Below are 24,389 nucleotides of genomic sequence, written 5' to 3'. Positions count from 1 at the left end.
CCACCATGAACACCATCTTAATGCTCGCTATTTAATGCTGTTTCTAGTCGCTGTAAATACGATAAAGAATGATGATTCACTACGTTGATAATGTGGGTTCGGTCAGTTAATAAAGAAAAGAGAAAGTGGCCGACAATTGATTTATGTGTTTATTACTTTGAATAAAAAAAAAGGCGTACATGTCTAGGGATTGAGAGATGGTTGGCCGCTGCTATTGTTATTTTTTTTTTAAACCGTGAACCAGGCCCATTGTATGTGTTGTTGATTGATACAATTGGGTTTATAAAAATGTGTGGCTTATGAAACTGCAGTTGGGCCGGATCCTATGCCTTTTTCTTTTGGGCTGAGACCCATCGGTTGTTTTAAGTTGAATAGGTTATAAAATTCCTTGATGATGGATGACGATATGTTATAAATAATTATGTTGGATTCAAATAAAAAAAAACAAGGACAGATAAATGGTTAAGGAGTGTTGGTATTATGCGAGAGGTCGTGGGTTCAAACCCGGGCAAGGGCGGTTTATTTTTAGGAGCTTGGTTACTTCAAAGGTAGTATTTTTATTATTATTATTATTATTATTATTATTATTATTATTATTATTATTATTATTATAAATTATTGAATATTGAATATAAAAGATAATGAATAAAACTAAGGTGAGTATATGTAAATGTTAGTAATTGTAATATTAGAAATTTTGATGAAATTTGGATTATGAGAACGATAAGTATAATATTAATGGAGATAAAATCATCAGTATTGACAATAGATAATATTAAGAATATGTATGAAATTTATTTAAATTCATGAATTATATATGTACGTATAACACAGCTTTGAAACTTTATTATAAGTATTATTACTAATATTATCATAAGTATCATTTCATAATTATTAGTATTATTATTATTATTATCAACAAAATATTATTGATATTATCATTTTTAGTATTAGTATGATTATCATTAATAGTATTGTTATTATTAAAAACTATTATTATTATTATTACCCTTTTTACAAAAGTTATTATTTTGTTATTATTAAAACTATTATTATTAATATTATTATCAAGTATTATCTATATCATTATTATTAAGTTAATATTATTGAAAAATAAAAGTTTTTAAATGACGTTGCAAAGATTATAAGTATTAAAACAAAGAGTATAGATATAAAATTATATTTAAATTACATAACTTAACTATATTGATAACAAAATGAAAATATATAAATAATTAATAAAACTTAAAATATTAAATATGACAAGTACATCACTAATAATAATATATAAACTTATTCGATTACAAATATGTGTATTAATAAATATACAAATGATATAGGTTCGTGAATCCAAGGCCAACCATGCATTGTTCAATATAGTCATATGTATTTTTACTACAAAATACAATATGGTGAGTTCATTATTCCCTTTTTATATACATTTTGGGCTGAGAATACATGCAAATGCTTTATTAACTGTTTTACAATATTTATATGCGTGAGTTTCATTTGCTCCCTTTTACTCATTACATTTTTGGGCTAAGAATACATGCACTGTTTTAATAACTGTTTTACAATATTTATATGCGTGAGTTTCATTTGCTCCCTTTTACTCATTACATTTTTGGGCCGAGAATACATGCACTGTTTTAATAACTGTTTTACAATATTTATATGCGTGAGTTTCATTTGCTCCCTTTTACTCATTATATTTTTGGGCTGAGAATACATGCACTGTTTTAATAACTGTTTTACAATATTTATATGCGTGAGTTTCATTTTCTCCCTTTTTAAATGCTTTTGCAATATATATTTTTGGGACTGAGAATACATGCGCTGCTTTTATAAATGTTTTACGAAATAGACATAAGTAATCGAAACTGCATTCTATGGTTGGATTATCGAATCGAATATGCCCCTTTTTATTAAGTCTGGTAATCTAAGAATTAGGGAATAGACACCCTAATTGACGCGAACTCTAAAGATAGATCTATCGGGCCCAACAAGCCCCATCCAAAGTACCAGATGCTTTAGTACTTCAAAAATTATATCATGTCCGAAGGAGGATCCCGGAATGATGGGGATATTCTTATATGCATATTGTGAATGTCGGTTACCAGGTGTTCAATCCATATGAATGATATTTTTGTCTCTATGCATGGGACGTATGTTTATGAGAATTGGAAAGATGAAATCTTGTGGTCTATTAAAATTATGAAATGATTATTTATGCTAAACTAATGAACTCACCAACCTTTTGGTTGACACTTGAAAGCATGTTTATTCTCAGGTACGAAAGAAATCTTCCGCTGTGCATTTGATCATTTTAAAGATATTACTTGGAGTCATTCATGACATATTTCAAAAGACGTTGCATTCGAGTCGTTGAGTTTATCAAGATCATTATTAAGTCAATTATAGTTGGATATATTATGAAATGGTATGCATGTCTGTCAACTTTAGATGAAATGAAAGATTGTCTTTTCAAAATGAATGCAATGTTTGTAAAATGTATCATATAGAGGTCAAGTACCTCGCGATGTAATCAACTGTTGTGAATCATTTATAATCAATATGGACTTCGTTCGGATAGATTAGGACGGGTCCTTTCAGGTCGTTTGTCCGTACAAGCCGTCGATCCTCATATTTTCTTTGAATCTATGGTAGTTCATGACGTTAGCATAGTTGATATGGTTGTTTTTGTTTGGTGCTTAAGCTTAATATGTTAGATAGATTACAGTCACTTAGCTGTGCGTTAACCCCCACATTCCTCCCTTGCAGGTTTAGGGACTGCTGTTTGGCTGGGTGTTAGTGATTGAAGACATGTTGGACAAGCAAACTCTGATGTGGACATAATAAGTAACACCGATAATAAATGTTAAACACTATTACGTGGATTTATGTAATAATGTGCCTATTGTTGTGTTTAATAGATTAATATTTTCTGCTGTGATAAAAAAAATGGCCGGTGTTACAATAACATTTTACCTCCATTTTATGTAAAATTTAACATTTTTTTATTTAGACTATTCAAATGACTGTGTTATCAAATGTTAGTAAAAAATATGAGTTTTATTACTATTAAGTTAGAACTTCATTAAAAAACTAACGATATTTCCTTTTTTGATTGACATTTGATAAAATAAAGATTCATTACTGTATAACTAATTATCCAAATTGAATAAGTTCTTAAAGTATATGAAAATAAGGGACTTACCTGCATATTTTCGATTGACATCACGAATATAACCAATCCCGTAACCGCCACTATAATCGCAAACATGATTTTATCAACGCAAGTACTCGTCGCCTAAATTTGCCCCAAAGAACTGCATTATTTATGTACGAAATGTAAATTAAAAAATGGAGTATCATTAAATTTTTAACGGAATTCTAACTTAAAAAATAACGATACTCATCTTTTTTATTAGCATTTGGTGAAACAATCATTTAAATAGTCAAAATGAAAATATGTTACATTTTATAGAAAATTAAGACAAAAATGTACCTTTAATGGGATTTACCCTTCATGATTTAATGGATTGAATAACACATGTATTATTGCTAGTTAGGATGGGTGTAGGTGATGATGACATGTTTGATGAGTGAACTCTGATGTGAACTTTTATAATCTATATTTTGTAATAAAGTAACATTATTTGTAAACATTAACCATTATGACGTGGATTAATTTAATAATGTGACTATTACGATGTTTAATAATTAATGTCTTTCACTGTGATTTAAAAAAAAAGGCTGGTGTTACAAGTTGATATAAGAGCATAGCTTTGGCAGTAAGTACATGCATGTATTTTGTTCTCAAACCTTGCGATAAGTCAAACATGTTTGTGGGGTATGGTTAAGTGAATGCAGGGATACGTGTATGTTATTAGTGCTTTGCTAACCAGTTATCCATTAAGCTTTTGCGTGAGCTGTTTCGTATCACAGATATGGCAGATAGAGATGGGAACGCTACTGGACCAACGAACCTCGGAACATACAGAGCCTCTGATGAAGGTTATGAAACAGATGATGAACAACAAAGTTATAATTATGAGTTGGAAAGAAAATTAAAAGAGGCTCAAGATAAGGTTACCGAGCTTGAGTTAGCTAGGCTTTTTGGAAATGATGATACAACACTAGGATTTCCAACCGCTCACTCCCAAACAATACCTAATGTGAACCAGACCCAATTTCAGTACCCGATGCAAAACCAAGTACCACCTCAGTACTATATGTCACCATAAAACACTTTTCCTTACTAAAACCCAGTGATGATGAACCCGTACCAAATATAGATGTGTCCACCATAATTTATCCAACCTCAAAAGAAGTGCTTATACAAGTATTTTCATGATTTTAAAACCCCAAAATTTTTAGGTGGTACTGATCTGACGGAAACCCTTAACTGGTTGCAGAAATTGAGCGGGTATTTGAAGCCTGTTAGTGTGAGCGTGAGTTACGAGTTACTTATGATGGTCAGTTTTGAAAGGTAGGGCTATGGTTTGGTAGGATTCTTGAAGGAACAATTAGGCATGATCACGTGGGAACAATTTCATTGGAAGGTTTGTAAATAGTACTCTAATTCATTTGACATGAATCGAATTAAGACCGAGTTCTTAGACATAAAGATGACACCTCAAATGACAACTGATGAAGTGGTAGAACAGTACATGGATAAGCTGTTGTTTGTTCAGCAGTGGGTGCTGGATGAATCATCTTGGATTCAACATTTTGTTAATATAATTCTACCAGAGTATAGAATTTTTGTGAGGTCAGCTACATCATTGTCTCGGGATATTGTGATGGCTAAGATGGTGGAAAGTGATGTCAAGGCTGCCAGAAATAGAATGTTTGGAAATGTGGTACACCAAGGTGGACAGGCGTCGAGTCAGTCGGGATATAAGTCCAAGAAGTCCAGTGGGTTTAGATCAAAGTAAGTGGTCAGAGTAGTTATGGGTCTTAATCAGGTCGATGGAATTGGTGCCACATTTGTAAACGTTCACACGGTGGTCAGTGTACAGAGGCAATGAGACGGTGCTTAAGATGTGGTGTTGTTGGGCACGAGTCCCTAGTGTGCTCATATTCGAGTAGTGTGTGCTAGATTTTTCATCAACCAGGGCGTCGTGCAGCAAGTTATCCGTCAAAAAGTGTTACTTTCGAGGCAGGTTCAGGTGCGCGTTCAACATCAGCCGGAGGGTCTACTGCCTCGAGTGGGCAGAAGAAGAAGACCCCTCCATCATCAGAGGCTAGGGATTTTCACATGTTAGTTGAGATAGCTACTGCAACTGACGATGTGATTACAGGTATGTTATTAATCAACTCAATACATGCTAGAGTATTTTTTTTTTATTCTGATGTGAACACGACATTCATGTCTTTAGAATTCTGAGCTAAACTTATGTCACCTGCTATTGTGTTGTCTGAGCCAGTAAGAGTAGAGGTAGCTGATGGTAAGACGATCCTAGTTACAATGTATGTATCTAGGGTTAGCATAGAAATTGACGGAAGACCTTTTGTTATGTCCTACTTAGTGTTGCCTATTAGTAGCTTTAATGTAATAATAGGCATGAACTGGTTGAGCCTCCATAAGGCAAACATTAAATGTGATAGGAAATTATTACCTTCAATATGACTGATGGTATTCGACTTGTAGTTTGAGGGGAATGAGGTGGGTATGGTTTTCCGTTAATATCAATAATGAAAGCGAAGAAATCGTTAGCGAAGGGTTGTGAATCGTTTCTTGCATACGTGATTGATGTTAAGAAAGAAAAGAAAACGATAGCCGATATCCGCGTAGTTTCAAAATTTCCTGAAGTGTTTCCGGATGAGTTACCAGGATTACCACCAGTAAGAGAGGTAGAGTATAAAATTAAGTTATTTCCGGGAACTACTCCAGTTGCTAAAGTCCCATATCTTTTAGCTCCGTCTGAGATCCGTGAGACGATGTCACAGATTCAGTAATTGTTAGATTGTGGGTTTATTCGACCGAGTTATTCACCGTGGGGTGCTTTGGTATAATTTTTAAAAAGAAAGATGGTTCAATGTTGTGTATCGATTAACGTGAGTTGAACAAAAGAACAGTGAAGAATAAGTACCCGTTACCTAGAATAGACGATTTGTTTGATCAATTATAGGGTGCTTCGTATTTCTCGAAGATAGACTTACGTTCAGGGTATCATCAGGTTCGTATTGCGGAGTCAGATATACTGAAGACATCGTTTAGAATGAGGTATGGTCATTACGAGTTTTTGGTCATGCCGTTTGGATTGACGAATGTGCCGGCAGTTTTCATGGATTTGATAAATAGAGTGTGCTGCATATTTCTTGACAAGTTTGTGATTGTATTTATAGATGACATATTGGTGTATTCTAAGACAGAGGCTGAGCATGTTGAACATCTGAGTCAAGTTTTGAATCTGTTGAAATGTGAGCAGCTGTTTGCTAAATTTTCTAAGTGTGAGTTCTGGTTAAGAGAAGTTCAGTTTTTTGGTCATGTTATCTGTGTCGAGGGTATTAAAGTGGATTCATCTAAAATAGAAGTGGTAATTTTAACACCCCGTCAAAAACCATTAACGGCGATGTTAACTCTGGTCCCAGTGCTTGGCTTGACTTCTATGTAACAGCAAAGTTTTACAGCAGAAGCAAAAAGTATCTGAGAATAAACATGCTTAAAAAGTCAACACGAGGTTGAGCGAGTTCATAGGTTTGTCATAATTAATGATTTTGATAATAGTAATAGATCACAAGATTTCAGTCTCCATAAATATCCTTACACCGCAGTGTAATAAAAATATTCTACAACCATGGACACCTGGTAACAAGCCTTAACTATAATAATATAATAATAAATACCCCTGATGTCTATAGAGCACCGAACTTCCGTTGACTGCTAGCGCAATTAGCCCGGATGGGGTTGTCAAACCCGATAGATCTATCAATAGGATTCGCGCCTACGGTACAGAGACCAATAGATTACGTTACCAAGCTAGGGGAATATTTGTGATTCTAACCCACGTAGAATTAAGTTTAATACTTGTATCTATTTTGTAAAATAGATATAAAACATTGCATGTATTCTCAGCCCAAAAATATATATAAAAAGGGAGCTATGAAAACTTACGATACTGTATTTCGTAGTAATTACGCATATGATGACACTGAACAAGTGCAGAGTTGACCTCGGATTCAAGAACCTATATCAAGTATATATATTAACACATATACTCGTAATCGAATAAGTTTATATATATTTCAATTGTTATATATTTCTATATATATACTTTTATATATATATATATATCCTATATATAAGTATTTATTGGATAAAATGATATTAATAATGATAATGAATAAAGAGTTGTATTATTTTGTAATAACAATAATAATAATATTCATAATGATAATGGTAATATTCATAATGATACTAGTAAAAATAATAATAATAATAATAATAATAATAATAATAATAATAATAATAATAATAATAATAATAATAATAATAATAATAATAATAATAATATTAATAATAATAATAATAATAATAATAATATAGTGTTAATGATAGCAAAAATAATAATTTTTATAAAAATGATAATAATGATAATACTTTTTAATAATAATAATACTAATAAAGATAGTCATATTAGTAATAATAATAATGATAACATTAATAATAATACTTATAAATATAAAATGATACTAATACTAATAACAATGATAATAATAATAATTTGTATTGTTTTCAAAATAATAATAATAATAATAATTCTAATCATAATAATGATAATAATATTTAAAATGATAATAATAATGATAATAATTTTAATCATAATGATAATAATAATACATATTTTAGTAATAATAGTAATAATAATAATTATAATACTTGTAATAATAATAATAAATGAACAATAACAATAATAACAAGAATAATAATAATAATAATAATAATACCTATAATAATAATTGTCATAATAATATTAATATAAGAAATGAAAACTACCTTAGGAGTCCTTTTAAAAAAATGCCCAAGACGGGACTCGAACCCGTGACCTCTCGCTAACCCGCAAACAATCCTAACCATTCCTCTGCTTCGTGTCATTCTGTATTATTTCCTATTTTAATTCTATTTAACCCGATATCTGGTTTCGTTTATTATCATCTTCTCAAACTCGATTTGATTAATGGACACCATAAACATGATAACAAAATACTTGATTTAATTAATTATAGAAATTGTATTATAAACAACCAGTTGTGTTACTTGATTTACAGAAAAGAAAATAAAAAAAAATATTACAGCTCGTTTTTGAAGAACACGAACTCAATACTTGTTTTCGAATTTAAGGCTGTTTTAGCTACTGATTTCTACACAAGATAGTTAGCAAATCATTCCTAGAAACTTTCTGGATTGTTAATTTAACTTAAAACACAACAGAAAACTCAAATTTTACCAAAAACAAATCGTTTGACTCTTTGAATTGAAACTTTGACTCTGAAATTCGAACTTGTTTTGAAGAATTAAGAACTGAAACTTTACAGATAGTTTGCTCAAAGGATTACTAACACAACTGCATTTTTAGATTTTGAAATTGGAATCGAATTCGATTTTTGGCTAAAAAGTGGAAGAACAGAGGTATATCGAGTTGTTTTCTTGAAATTTAATTTAATTTCTCAATTAAATGAAGTTGTTTATATAAAATTTATAGTCTACTGTGATGTGCTACTGAATTTGTTATTTAAACAAGATTAGAGACAAGATTTGATCAATCAAGCACAGAATAAAAAAAAAATAAAAAGTAGTCCACAATGATAAAAAAAAATTAAAAGCTGATCACGATATATATATATAAAAAAATAAACAGATTTATATAATCAGTACATTTTATTTGACTTTTTAATATATTTTTAATTGATATTAATTATTAATAAATATATTAATAATAATAATTTGATAATATTATTAATAATAATAAAAGTAATAATATTGATAATAATAATAGAAATAATAAATGATAATGATAAATTATTATTCATGATAATAATAATAATAAATGGTATTATTTTTATATTAATAAGAATAACTATATTAATTATTAATGATAATGATAATGGTAATAATAATTATGATAATAATATTAATAATCATAATAATAAATAAAGTCAAAATTTTACTACTAATTATAATATTAATATTAATAATGATATTAATAACTATAAAAATAATAATGCTAATAATGTAATAATTTATATGTATATATACAAATATAGTGTAGTTTATATATATATATATATATATATATATATATATATATATATATATATATATATATATATATATATATATATATTGATAATGTATCTATTTACAATTAGTTGTTCGTGAATCGTCGGAAACAGTCGAAGGATAATTGAATCCATATAAATAGTTCAAAAATTTTTGAGATTCGGGATAACAGATTTTGCTTATCGTCTGAATTATGAAATCATTTATAGATTTAAGTTAAAAATAAGACGGAATTTTTCGGGTCATTACAGTACCTACCCGTTAAAATAAATTTCATCCCGAAATTTGATCGAGGTCGTCATGACTAACAATAAGAATATTTTCATGATGAAATATGAGTTGATAAATAGAGTTTTATCATGTGATAGCCCCGTCAAAACACTTAACGGCTCCTTCACTTGGTCCCACAGCTTGATCGAACTTAAATGAATTTAATAAATGACATTGCATTCTTTTATTTCAAAAGTTTCCCAAAAAGGAAAGCATACCAAAATATGTAGTTTAAAAGTAACCCAACATATTAATAATCCAAAGTTGACACAAAAACATTGTCAGCAACCCACAAGTATTAATTATTCAAAAACCGAATGCAAGCCAAAGTTTCATAAATTATTTCATAAAAATCTGCCCAAATGCATGCAGACTCTTCTAAACACAGCGGAAGCATCACATAAACTCAAGTACCTGTGAAAACATGCGAGTAAACTGTCAACACAAAGGTTGAGTGAATTATAGGTTTAAATAATTGAATAAACTTTAGACCACAAGATTTAAAAATGTTAGAAAACATTAAACATTATTCCATTATCAATGAGCCACCTGGTAACCAATTAACCCTTTATTTACCCTTGCCAAACACAATAAATAAAAATATACACTGGACAGTGTATCTACAACAAAATACGAAGTACTGAACATTTCGATTATAAATTGCTAGCGCGACTAGCTCGAAATGGGGTTGTCAAACCCGATAGATCTATCCGTAGGATTCGCGTTCACCGGTAGAAACCAATGATTACAGTTATCAGACTAGGGAATATTTTTGTCCAACTCACAATGAATAATTTAAATTTAATTGTCACTTGTGTCTAAACGTGAAATAAAATGCATGTAATCACATCCCAAAAATATACTTTGAAAAGTATGTAAAAACGGGACTATAACTCACCTTAATAGTAATGAAGTAACCAACACAATTAAGCGAACAGCGAATGTAGTACAGTGATCAAGAATGATCACAACGTCGACCTATAAATAAAGCAGGTCGATATAAATAACTAACTTAGGTCAAGTCTTAGTATGATAGCTATTGTACATGTTTCAAGTAATCATAAAATAATACTCAATATGCATCGGTTTGATTGGAACAGCTTACGGACACACACTTTCTATTTTTAGCAGGTTTCCATTTTTGGAAAGTTTCTATCTTTGGAAAGTTTCTATTTTTGAAAAGTTTCTATTTTTGGAAAGTTTCCAAATTTAGAAAGTTGCTATTTTAGAAAATTTTATAAGTTAGGAAAGTTTCCCTAATTAGAAAGTCAACAAAAGTCAACTGAAAGTCAAAGTCAACCAAAAGTCAACTCAAAAGTCAACCTTGGTCAAACATGGTCAACGTTAATTTTAAAAGTGTAAGTTATAATAATAATATAAGTTATAACGTTTATTAAAGTTAAATATGTCTAATTATGTCATAACATAAGTTTAATTAAATTAAAATGAATTATTAAAGTTAATATAAGTTTAAATGATATAATTAATATAACATAAGTATTTAATTAATTAATTAAATATTAGTCATGATGTAAGTATTATTAATTAATAATTATTTTTAAATCATATCATAAGTATTATTAATTAATAATGAATTATTAATCATATCATAAGTTTCTAATTATAATTATTAAATCATAAGTATTTAATAATTAAATTATAATTAAATAATAACTAAGTCTTATAATAATTAAATAATTATTTAATCCTTATTATAAATCTTATTATAATAATCTCATAATATAAGTTTAATACTTATCATAAGTATTTTTCCATTAATAATGAAGTATTATTAATCATATGTTTAATTAAAAAGTTAATTAAATCATAAATATTAATTAAATGATATAATAAATATATATCATAAGTTGTAAATAATAATAATTACCTTTTTTTTATCATAAGTAATTAAATTATAATGAAATCCATTATTTATATCCTAAGTTTAATAATTAATCAAAAGTTTTAAATCAAAAGTTCATCGGGTCGTATCCTGAGCCCCGGGTGTCGGTTTTCGGCGAGCCTTACATATATCTTCGCCTAAGTAAACCACCCGACACTTTGGTACACTCAAGAACACCCCAAGAACAGTCCAAAAGTCGTATTATACAGCCAATACACCACTTGGACTTCAATTCAATCAAAAACGTGTTTTGGACGTAACGGGTGATTCGTGGCTCGGATTGAGATGACCCGGACATGAAAGTTCACCCCACCATCAGTCCTAACACACTAACACACCCTAAAGTCACCAAATATGGTCACAAAGTCGGACCAAACCTGGTTCATACCAAAATCACATTCAATCTTAACAAAATACCACTTTGATCATAACTAGGGTTCCGGGAATCGAAACGACATGAATCCGGTGTCTAAAATTAATGTATTGATGAGAGGAACTCATTTATATACTTTATTTTAACTTTTATATCAGTTACAAAGTCAGAAACACATGAAAAAGCTGCTGTCCAAATTATATCAAACCGAAAACATATGTAAACGAGCAATTCTACGCATACAATCAACATTACAACAACTAATAATCATCATACTATTAATAAATCATCAAAATACAGAAAATTAAGGAAAAATTAAAAGTTCTAGGGTTAGGGTTTATACCCTAATCAAGAAACGAGAAGTATAATCGCGTAGAGAACGGAACGAGGAACGCGTTGATGTATAACAATCCTTGATCCAAGCTATGAAAATTGATGAAGATGATGATGTTATGATGATGGTTGGCGACAGCAAAGAGGAAGAGGAGAGGGAGAGAGCACCAAAAAAAGGAAATTAGGTTTAATAAAAAGTGGGATGGAAATAATACTCCAAAAATAAAAATCAAGGGAGTTTTACTCCCCTCCCTTGGTGTCTCGGCCGAATGAGGGGTCATGGGGTGGGCCCCATGGCCCAATCTTGCTAAATATGTAAAAACTTGTGGCCCGAAAGCTCGAACAAGTCCCGAAACGCGAAAACGTACTTACGCGATTAAAAATTCGGAAAGATAACAAACGCGCGACGAAAAATAAATATAAATACCATATATAATTATATGATCATAAAATATCATAATTAAAATAATTAGGATTTAAATATCCCAAAAACGCGACCGTTGGTATGAAAACCGAAAAGATTCGCCGGATAGAAATCCGCGACACGTAGAAACGTATAAATTAAAATATGAATACAATTATTCACATAACACTTAATAATTAATATATTATTATTAATATAATAATATAGGCCATAGAAATGACGTAGCACAAATAACAGTTAACGGTCGTTAAATAATTAACGGAAAAGATAACGGAAAAAGTAGGGTCGTGACATATCACCTTTGAATAATATGGATAAATTGATTCGGTTATAGGAAGAGTATAAACGAAGCTATCGTAAAAGATTGAAATGAGGAAATAAAGATTCGTCTTGAATTTTGACGTAGTTATAGTCGTTTTCCGGAATTCAAGAGATTTAAAGAAAATCTTCGTAATCTATAAGATTTGATTCTCCAGTGATTAAGGAAATTAGGATTTTCTTTGATTAAATGCGGTAAATTGTCTCGATTACCGTGTCTGGAATTTCGCTATAAATTAGCTTCTTCCGTTTCATTATCTTCACCACTTCTATACTTTCTTTCACAATTCATACTTCCAAAAGATTGTGAACATGCTTAATCCAGTTCTGATTCTTGATATTTTCCTGGCTATCATTTCTGTCATTCTTCTTTTTCATCTACCACCAGAGGAATTTATTTTCTTCTACTATTACCTTGGGGTTATAATGTGTTTAATTCTCACGTGTCTTTATGTTGCTCTACGTATTGATATACACGGTTTGTAAATTTTGTGTTGTTATCGGGCTTTATATTTTCCCTTATATTTCGGAGTTCCATGCTTTTGTTTTCTCTTCTTAACTTTAAGTACAACAGGTAATGGTCCAGAATTCGTAGGTATGAAATTTCGAATGATCATAATATACTAAGCAGAAAAAATGTAATAACAAGATTTGACTTGTTAAATTACCAGAATTACTGAGGATAGAACTATCAAGAATATATTTTCTTGATATGTTCAGAGATTAAGTAGAATGTGAGAGTCATGTAACATGGCACATGATGATTGTAAGGTCTGTGAGTCATCATGTTCCATTAAAATTTAGCATGACTTACTGTAATATAATCACGTTGGCCCGACGTCATTATATTATACTAACTCATGCTTCAATTCCCAACACTTCTCCAGAAATCATTCATAATTTAAACTCAAATTTTACAGAAGGATAGAAACTAAAACAGTTTCCTTTATGATGTGAAGAGATAACTAATTTTGGACAAGAATCATTATGAAGATATCTTCAGAAATATCGAAGATATTTATAACGAAAGATACGATGATACCTTAGAATTTTCAAAATATTTAAAGTCGAAGGATAATGAGGAAAATTTTCTGTAAGGATTTAGAATGCGTAAAGAGATCTTCTGTGATTTCCATCAGAAATCGAATCATCTAGATTTTTTGGGTATAGGTTTAGTCCTTGTGATTTGTCCACAGCCTCCTTCATGGTTTGCTCAATCCGTTTTCCAGTCCCAAATCTTCAATTGAGCGTTTCCAACACTTCATTCTTTATTATCAAGCTTTTGGCCATTAAGACCATCTATAGTTTTTGCTGCTTCGTCATCATTCACAACGTTAACATATCTGAATCATTGGTTATCAATCTGAGGTGTGTTCAAGAATTTCGAAGAGTTTGAACGCAGATGGTAATCGTCAAGATACATATGATGTTTAAGATGAATTCATTGTGAATTTTGAATGATGCGAATATTTTTCTCTGGGTTTTATGAATAGAAGTGATGTTCTAACACATTTTTGAAGTCAAAGTATAGCTTTGAAAGATGTAGGAATCTAAGAGTGATGCCATTTGTTAAATCTTGACTTGAATTCTGATTTGTCAGAATCAGAATATGTAATTGCATTTGTATGAAAATAATTGTTCTTTAGTGAACGAATACATATATCTTGTGAATGTAAGTAGTGTAAATGAATGTTGAATCAAAATTGAAGAATGTACGGTGTAACATATTAATGTGAGATATAAATATTTCTCAGGTATTACCTACCCGTTAAAATATTTTTACAATTAACAGTTTGTACAAAAGAATTTTTAGTTATAATCTTTATGAAGATATACAGTCATATATGTATTCTTCATATATAATATAGATTTAATGAGTAATATAATATTAAACTCATTTGATTTGCGGTTGGAACGAGAATAAATATTCTTCAAAACTTGAGAGATTACCTAATCATTGCGGAATATTTCTTTAATGAAGTTATGAATCAATACTTTATCGTTCATTGTTATTGATATACCTCCGTATATGATGTTGATGCTCGTGGAATCCTTGTGAACTTCGCAAGGCACGAAAAAGTTTCGAGTACTTCAAAAATGAAAGTATACAATCAAACATGTATTTGAATAATACACTTGGCTTATTATGAAATGGAATTCATTGAGTTGAAACAGAGATTGTAGTTAAAGATGGTCAAGTCGTTAACGAAGGATGTACATCATAGCATATTAGTAATATGATTTAACCGAGTAGTACTTGCCCTTTAAAATTCAGACGTAATAGCTTAGTACGAAAAGATACATTATGGTTTTTTTTTCCAGGATTCGTATATATAATATATAAATTCTTTGGAAATAATGGGTTAATACTTCATAACTCGTTATTACAACATACTCATTGGTGATTGTGGTGATGATTTCTACAGTGATTGCGGAGTTTTAAGAGCTTGTGGTGAGCACATTTTACAGTGCTTGCGGTGTTGGTGATGTTGGTGGTACTGCTGGTGGTGTTGCTGTTGCTGATACTGGTGGTGCCTGTGATGCTTGTGATGCTTGCAAGTTGTGCATCATATTCTCCAAAGCCACCACTCGAGCGCAAAGCTCGTTGATTCTTCTATCACACCGGGATGGTTGGCGGTTCAGACGAGTGGATGAATAAGATCTAGAATTCTAGATATTATATACTTGTGGCAGGATATTCTGGAAATAAGGTGAAAATGGTGTTCCGGATTGGTTCGCCGGTAAGTGCTTCAGGTTATTCGCCAATAGGGCAATGTGGTGGGTGAAAAGGATTACCTTCTTCACTTCTCCATTGATTAAGTCAACTACGAACCCACCCCCAATTCATCCAGAAAAGATGATGACTAATTGGTTAGTTCATTCCGGTTACGCTGCCATTGGAGCTCGAGGAGTTCGAGGAATCAAGTGAGAAATCCATATTATATGATCGAATAAAGGGTTTTTCGATATGAGATGGGTGTTGAATACTGAATGATATCTCTGTCTCCTCGAATACGTATATATAGCAAAGAGATTTCGTAATTTACGGAGGAAATTTAGGAAAAGTGTTGGACAAAGTCTATTGGGATAGATATGATTTGTCTATACTCCATTTATGCAATAACTGCATTATGACGTGTCTAGATTAAAAATGATAAGTATGTAATCAGATAAACTTTCGATTAAAGACTTTCAATTCGTAATGGCCTATTCAGGTCTAAGGGCTTGAGCTATAGGATCCTTTAAATCGGTAATCCAAACTCTTCCATTCTAGAGTTTTGTAGACGCCACCCGTCAAGAAAGTTTATGTGACGATCGCTCCAAATCCATTTGGACGAATACGTCATTCATTGATTTCATTGCGAGGTATTTGACCTCTATATGATACGTTTTATAAACATTGCATTCTTTTGAAAAGGCACACCATAAATGAATATTAAATCAAAGGTTTTCGACATCTGATGATTTCTACATATAAACAATCACCTTATATAATAGTTTACAACAGTACTTCCGTTGACAATGCAGTCTAAATAAGGTACATGGTGATGAATTGGTGAATGCAACGTTTTCTTGAAAAATATGCCATGTAAGATTCCATGCACATAGCTTGTCTATCATATAAGCAAACAGCGGAAGACTTCAAGGGAACTTGAGAATAAACATGCTAACAAGTGTCAACACAAAGGTTGGTGAGTTCATAGTTTTAGTGTTTCGCATAATCTGTATGTAAAGGTGAATCACAAGTTTTCAGTTGTTTCATCCAGAAACGTTTATCAAAATATTCTACGAAATTGAGCACCATGGTAACTAAACTTAACGTATATATATTTTATACCCTTTGTATAATCATCTTAATAATACACGCAAACCAACGTGTACGCTTCTCAAATAGCATACGTCCGTTAAAAGGCTAGCGCTCTAGCTCGGATGGGGATATCAAGCCCTATGGATCCATATACTACTACTCGCGCCCACCAGTTCTTATAACTGGCAGTTACTAGTTACCAAAGCTAAGGGATTTTCGGTTCAAACTCAGTGTAGAATTAAGTATGTACTTGTATCCATTGTGTTTTTAAAATAAAGTGCATGTATTCTCAGCCCAAAAATATATATTGCAAAAGCAATTAAAAAGGGAGCAAATGAAACTCACACATATAAATATTGTGTATCGGTTAATAAAGCATTTGCATGTATTCTCAGCCCAAAAATGTAGAGAGTAAAAGGGATCTTATGAAACTCACACAAAATCAGTTTTAGTATTTGTATCCATTTAGTAAAACAGTTTATCAAACTGCGCATGTATTCTCAGCCCAAAAATATATTGAGTAAAAGGGATCATATGAAACTCACAGTTAAATATTGATATACAATATTGTAGGAAAGCACGTAGATGCATCGGAGATGATAAACACGAGGTTTGCTTCACAAAAATACCCCCGAACATTACCCATAACCTCCTTGGTAATAACCCATATTTTCCTTAGCTCTAGCTCGCTCGGAAACTCGTTTTGAAAGTGACACGCTCAAGACCTCGTCGTAGTATTTTATGTATAATATTAATACTACTAATAATAATAATAAGATTAATAATAATATTAATCTTAATAATAATAATAATAATAATAATAATAATAATAATAATAATAATAATAATAATAATAATAATAATAATAATAATAATAATAAATACGGAGTAATATATGTGTAAAAAAAATGGAAGAATTCGACTGAATTTATAGAGGTTGCCTGCCCAGCCTTCCCATGCGATCGCATGGGTCTGAGGCACAATGGCCATGCGATCGCATGGCCTCTTTTTCCAGCTCACAATCATTTTGTATTTTAGTTTGTCGACATATTTAAATATAATATATATTATATTTAATTTATATAATTATTTATATATTATATTATATTTACGTGCATAGTTAACTTGTAACTTTTGTTCCGATAAGTCGTACGCTGTTACTTGACTTATGTCCCGGTTCCGGTTTCTCGAATGTCCTTTCGTACGCTGATAAAACTTGCATTTTACATTTCGTGACTCGTACCTTTGTTAAAATATAGCCTTAAATTATTCCTAAACTATACCACTCAAAGTATATCTTAAACTTTCGAGTATTTTGGTCATTTACTTCTATAAATCATCGTCTCACTATTTGGTAAAATACATTTTTAAAATAGTGTTTTACTGTAGCAAAGTAAATTTTACTGTAGCAAAGTAAATTTTACTGTAGCAAAGTAAATTTTACTGTAGCAAATAGTGATTTTCGAAAACACTGTAGCATTTTGGGTACTGTAGCAATTTGAAAATACTTTATCAAATTAGTGTTTTACTGGTTCATCTTAAACGTTTTAGTTAAGTTATCTAAATATCAATCAAATCAATAATCGAATGTTACTATCGTTTACTAAATAACTTGAAATAATATATATTCAATTAGATATATAAACCAATAAGTTTAATGTACGGTATTATGCAATGAAAACTTTGTTACGTTTTCAAGTTATAGTATATATATGTATCTATTTACATATAATTGTTCGCGAATCGTTGAGAAAATCGAAGGGTACTTGAATGGTTCAAAAATTTTGAGATTCAGTTTAACAGACTTTGCTTATCGTATCGAAATCATATAAGATTAAATTTAAATTTGGTCGAAAATTTTCGGGTCATCACAGTTTAATGATAAAAAATAACGAGAAATCAAAAAATTTAAAAGTAATGAATATGAATAGTGATGACATTATAATGTCTTTGAGTTATCAAGAATCTTTATGAGTCAATAATGACATTTTTCGATTCACAAACCAATGCATAAAGACATAGGGCATATAGGTACGTGATATAACAAGGAGGCTATATACGTATGAGTATGAGTAGTAACAAATATATAAATTTCAAAAATCAGGGATGACATTTCAGGTAATACATACGTAATACACAAAACCAGGATAGATGACATAAGAATGTCAAGAATTTCAGAAATCATGATTGACATCCCTCGGTTTCACCAACCGAGGTGATCTTATAAAGATAATGCGCGTGAGTTATAGAATATTGTGAACCACAATGGGAGTTCCTCCCGGAATGACAGAATAAGAGATATGTATATGTATAATGCAAGTAATAATATTTTAAAGCTATAGGTCAGGCAGTAGACTAGACTTTAATGCACCCTATAAATCTGGGTTATCCATGAGAATTTCAGCCAACATGGCCTAGATGACCCACTCATCAAAATTTGATTTTATAAATTGGCCCGAACAATTAAACGAGCGCGATCTGAGAAAAATACCGCTACGCAAATTAAATATGCGAGAAGAATAATAATTCAAGAAATAAAACATAGGAATATTTTATTAAATCATACGACATCAGAATATCGTATTAAAATAATTCGGATTTGGAAATCTTGAAAGTCTAATCGTTGGTTTGGAAACCGAGACGATTCATCGAATAAAAACGTTATACGTAGGAACGTACAAACACATAGTCACACCTTTTTATTTAATAAATAATATAGGAATATTAGAATATAATTTAGTCACATAAAATGACTTCATAAAACCTTTCAAAATTTTGAGACTCATAATAACAAGTTTGCTTATCGAGTCGAAAGCATTCAATCATATAGAGAATTGACTTAAAAATAAGTTGAAATTTTTCGGCAAGAAATGATAAGTAAAATTTAAAATAAACACGTACGGTCAAAGTCCAGACTCACAAATGCATCCTAACAACTACTGGTTAGACACACTAATGCAAATTCTGGTTCGCTAAGACCAACGCTCTGATACCAACTTTAACACCCCGTCAAAAACCATTAACGGCGATGTTAACTCTGGTTCCAGTGCTTGGCTTGACTTCTATGTAACAGCAAAGTTTTACAGCAGAAGCAAAAAGTACCTGAGAATAAACATGCTTAAAAAATCAACACGAGGTTGAGCGAGTTCATAGGTTTGTCATAATTAATGATTTTGATAATAGTAATAGATCACAAGATTTCAGTTTCCATAAATATCCTTACACCGCAGTGTAATAAAAAGATTCTACAACCATGGACACCTGGTAACAAGCCTTAACGATAATAATATAATAATGAATACCCCTGATGTCTATAGAGCACCGAATCAAGTGCGATAAATAATCTCGAAGTACTAAACATCCATTGACTGCTAGCGCGACTAGCCCGGATGGGGTTGTCAAACCCGATAGATCTATCAATAGGATTCGCGCCTACGGTACAGAGATCAATAGATTACGTTACCAAGCTAGGGGAATATTTGTGATTCTAACCCAAGTAGAATTAAGTTTAATACTTGTATCTATTTTGTAAAACAGATATAAAACATTGCATGTATTCTCAGCCCAAAAATATATATAAAAAGGAAGCTATGAAAACTCACGATACTGTATTTCGTAATAATTACGCATATGATGGCACTGAACAAGTGCAGAGTTGATCTCGGATTCAAGAACCTATATCAAGTATATATATTAACACATATACTCGTAATCGAATAAGTTTATATATATTTCAATTGTTATATATTTCTATATATATACTTTTATATATATATATATATCCTATATATAAGTATTTATTGGATAAAATGATATTAATAATGATAATGAATAAAGAGTTGTATTATTTTGTAATAACAATAATAATAATATTCATAATGATAATGGTAATATTCATAATGATACTAATAATAATAATAATAATAATAATAATAATAATAATAATAATAATAATAATAATAATAATAATAATAATAATAATAATAATAATATAGTTTTAATGATAGCAAAAATAATAATTTTTATAAAATGATAATAATGATAATACTTTTTAATAATAATAATACTAATAAAGATAGTCACATTAGTAATAATAATAATGATAACATTAATAATAATACTTATAAATATAAAATGATACTAATACTAATAACAATGATAATAATTAAGATCTGAAACTTTGCAGATAGTTTGCTCAAAGGATTACTAACACAACTGCATTTTTAGATTTTGAAATTGGAATCGAATTCGATTTTTGGCTAAAAAGTGGAAGAACAGAGGTATATCGAGTTGTTTTCTTGAAATTTAATTTAATTTCTCAATTAAATGAAGTTATTTATATAAAATTTATACTCTACTGTGATGTGCTACTGAATTCATTATTTAAACAAGTTTAGAGACAGGATTTGATCAATCATGCATAGAATAAAAAAAATAAAAAGCAGTCCACGATGATAAAAAAAATTAAAAGCTGATCACGATATATATATAAAAAAATAAATAGATTTATATAATCAGTACATTTTATTTGACTTTTTAATATATTTTTAATTGATATTAATTATTAATAAATATATTAATAATAATAATTTGATATTATTATTAATAATAATAAAAGTAATAATATTGATAATAATAATAGAAATAATAAATAATAATGATAAATTATTATTCATGATAATAATTATAAATGGTATTATTTTTATATTAATAATAATAACTATATTAATTATTAATGATAATGATAATGATAATGGTAATAATAATTATGATAATAATATTAATAATCATAATAATAACTAAAGTCAAAATTTTACTACTAATTATAATATTAATATTAATATTAATAATGATATTAATAACTATAAAAATAATAATGCTAATAATGTAATAATTTTTATATTAATATACAAATATATGTATATATATATATATATATATATATATATATATATAGATTGATAATGTATCTATTTACAATTAGTTGTTCGTGAATCGTCGGAAACAGTCGAAGGATAATTGAATCCATATAAATAGTTTAAAAATTTTTGAGATTCGGGATAACAGATTTTGCTTATCGTCTGAATTATGAAATCATTTATAGATTTAAGTTAAAAATAAGACGAAATTTTCCGGGTCATTACAGTAATGAATTGGAATTCTCCGAGGGTTCGACTGAGATTAAGAGTTTTCTAATATTTGCTGGATATTATCGCAGGTTTATCGAAGATTTCTCGAAAATTGTGGGTCCATTGACTAAGTTGACTCGAAAAGACGTAGCCTTTTGATGGAGTGATGAATAAGACAAGATTTTTCAGACGTTGAAACAGTTATTGTGTCAGGCACCAGTGTTAACTTTACCAGAGCGTTTAGATGATTTTGTGGTATACTGTGATGCTTCATTAGCCGAGTTGGGTTGTGTATTGATGCAAAGTGACAAAGTAATTGCCTACGTCTCACGTTAGTTGGAAATTAATGAGAACATTTACCTAGTGCATGATCTTGAAATGGCTGCAATAGTGTTTGCTCTGAAATTGTGGAGACACTAATTTATGGAAACCATTGTGTTATTTGTATAGGTCACAAGAGTTTGCAGTACATTTTCTCACAGAAAGAAGTGAATATGCATCAGAGACGATGGCAAGAATTGATTAAAGACTATGATTGTGAAATTAAATACCATCCGGGTAAAGCGAACGTCGTTTCATATACGTTAAGTTGTAAAAAATTTTGTGAGAATGTGAAATTTCTTCATTTAGAGGTTACTTCAAATTTGATTGACCAGTTAAAAACTGTTCAAGCCTGTGCTTTGGAAGATGAACATGTTAAATCTAAACTTATAACTAAATAAAAATTTGACCTAACCGACGATTCACGTGGACTTAAGACCTATCATAACCGTGTTTGAGTGCCTATGATTGGAGAATTAAGGGATTTGATCTTGACAGAAGCTCATAAATCCAGACCGATTGTACATCCAGGCAGTAATAAAATGTATCATGACTTGAAAATTGTGTATTGGTGGCCGACTATGAAAATAGACATCGCTAGTTTTGTTGAAAAATGTTATATATGTGTGTAAGTGAAAGAAGAACATGAAAAATCGTATGGTTCGTTACACCATTTAGAAATCTTTGAATGGAAGTGGAAACATATACGATGGATTTTGTAACCAAATTACATTAAACTCAGAAAAGACATGATATGATATGGGTGATAGTCGACCAGTTGACCAAGAGTGCTCAATTTCTGGCTACCCGTGAAACAACGTCGTAAAGTGATTTGGTCGAGTTATATGTGAAAGAGATCGTTAGTCGACATGGTGTGTCGTTATCGATTGTGTCAGACATAGATTATAGATTTGTGTCAAATTTATGGAACAGTCTACAACATAATCTGGGTACACGTGCTAATTTGGGTACAACTTATCATCCTCAGATAGATAGTCAGAGAGAGAGAACAATACAGACTCTAGAGAATATGTTGAGGGCTTGTGTGCTAGAATATGGTGGTTCGTGGCATTCACATATGTCGTTGGTTGAATTAGCGTATAACAACTCTTATCATTTGAGTATAGGGATGCCGCCTTATGAAATATTGTACGGTCATCCTTGCAGAACTTCGAATTATTGGTTAGAAGCTGGAGAGAAACATTTTGAAGGTCCCGAAATTGTTCAAAAGACAGCCGAAAAAGATGCTATTACGAGAGAAAAGTTGAAAGCCGCCAGAGACAGACAAAAATTGTATGCTGATCCGCGTAGACGTCTGGTAACCTTTAGCGTGGGTGATCGTTTATATCTGAAAGCATCGCCGTGGAAAGGGGTTATCAGATTCGGTAAACGTGGTAAGCTTGCGCCGAGATTTATTGGACCGTTTCCGATTAGTGAGGTTTTGAATGATCAGACAGTGGTTTTAGATCTTCCGCCTGAGTTAGCAGGAATTCATAATACTTTCAACGTGTGCTATCTGCGTAAGTGTAAAGTCGATGATGATACTCATATTGTACCGTTAGGGGATTTGAAGGATGACCTGAGTAAGAAATTGGTTGAGGAACCGATCCGTATATTTGATCGTAAATTAACAAAATTGAGAAAGAAACATATTCCAATGGTGTTGATTGAATGGAAGCACGGTTTTGGGTCTCACTTTACGTGGGAGACAGAAGAGTTGATGAAGAATCGTTGCCCTCATCTGTTTGACCTAGACCAGATTTCGAGGACAGAATCTCTTTAAGGGGGTGGATTGTAACCGACAGAAACCTGGGTTCGACATAAGATGAATACTTTGCCCTTAGGTTTATATTTGTGGTTATAAGTGCTTTATTTTTATATTATAATTAGTGTTATTTGATTATTTGGTTAAGACCAATTTGTGATAAGGGTCACAAAACATGTTTGTTTATTTAATTTTAACTCTGTAAGGGCCGTCTAATGAAATACGAAAGATATCATATAACTGGTAAACACCCGTGTGTTGTGGGGTATGAGTTTTAACCCAAATAAGTGTTTTATATCTGCTTCATTTGGTCACATTCTACAAAATTCACCAAAAATCCTCGCGTACCTAACTCTTCACCCTCTTTGAAACCCTAATCATCTAATCTCGTTTTTGTGTTTGATTCAAGTTAGAAATCTGTTTCAAGTGAATTCTAGAGTCGAAACAAGGTAAGAA

The 24,389-nt window shown here is 30.6% G+C and overlaps 1 protein-coding gene across 1 annotated transcript; it reads left to right on the top strand.

Annotated features, from left to right (window-relative positions):
- Positions 1-5,700: 5,700 nt before the first annotated feature.
- On the top strand, positions 5,701-23,951 carry LOC139874672 (uncharacterized). The gene is made up of 7 exons (XM_071862079.1): positions 5,701-5,960; positions 21,937-21,994; positions 22,061-22,178; positions 22,298-22,358; positions 23,102-23,289; positions 23,380-23,606; positions 23,694-23,951. The coding sequence occupies exons 1-7, from the start codon at positions 5,701-5,703 to the stop codon at positions 23,949-23,951; spliced, it is 1,170 nt and encodes a 389-aa protein (XP_071718180.1).
- Positions 23,952-24,389: the final 438 nt, after the last annotated feature.

The sequence above is a fragment of the Rutidosis leptorrhynchoides genome, chromosome 11 (genome assembly GCF_046630445.1).
Source record: "Rutidosis leptorrhynchoides isolate AG116_Rl617_1_P2 chromosome 11, CSIRO_AGI_Rlap_v1, whole genome shotgun sequence".
NCBI lineage: Eukaryota > Viridiplantae > Streptophyta > Magnoliopsida > Asterales > Asteraceae > Rutidosis > Rutidosis leptorrhynchoides.
Note: the sequence above shows the minus strand (reverse complement) of the source record. Positions and strands in the feature narration are given on the sequence as shown.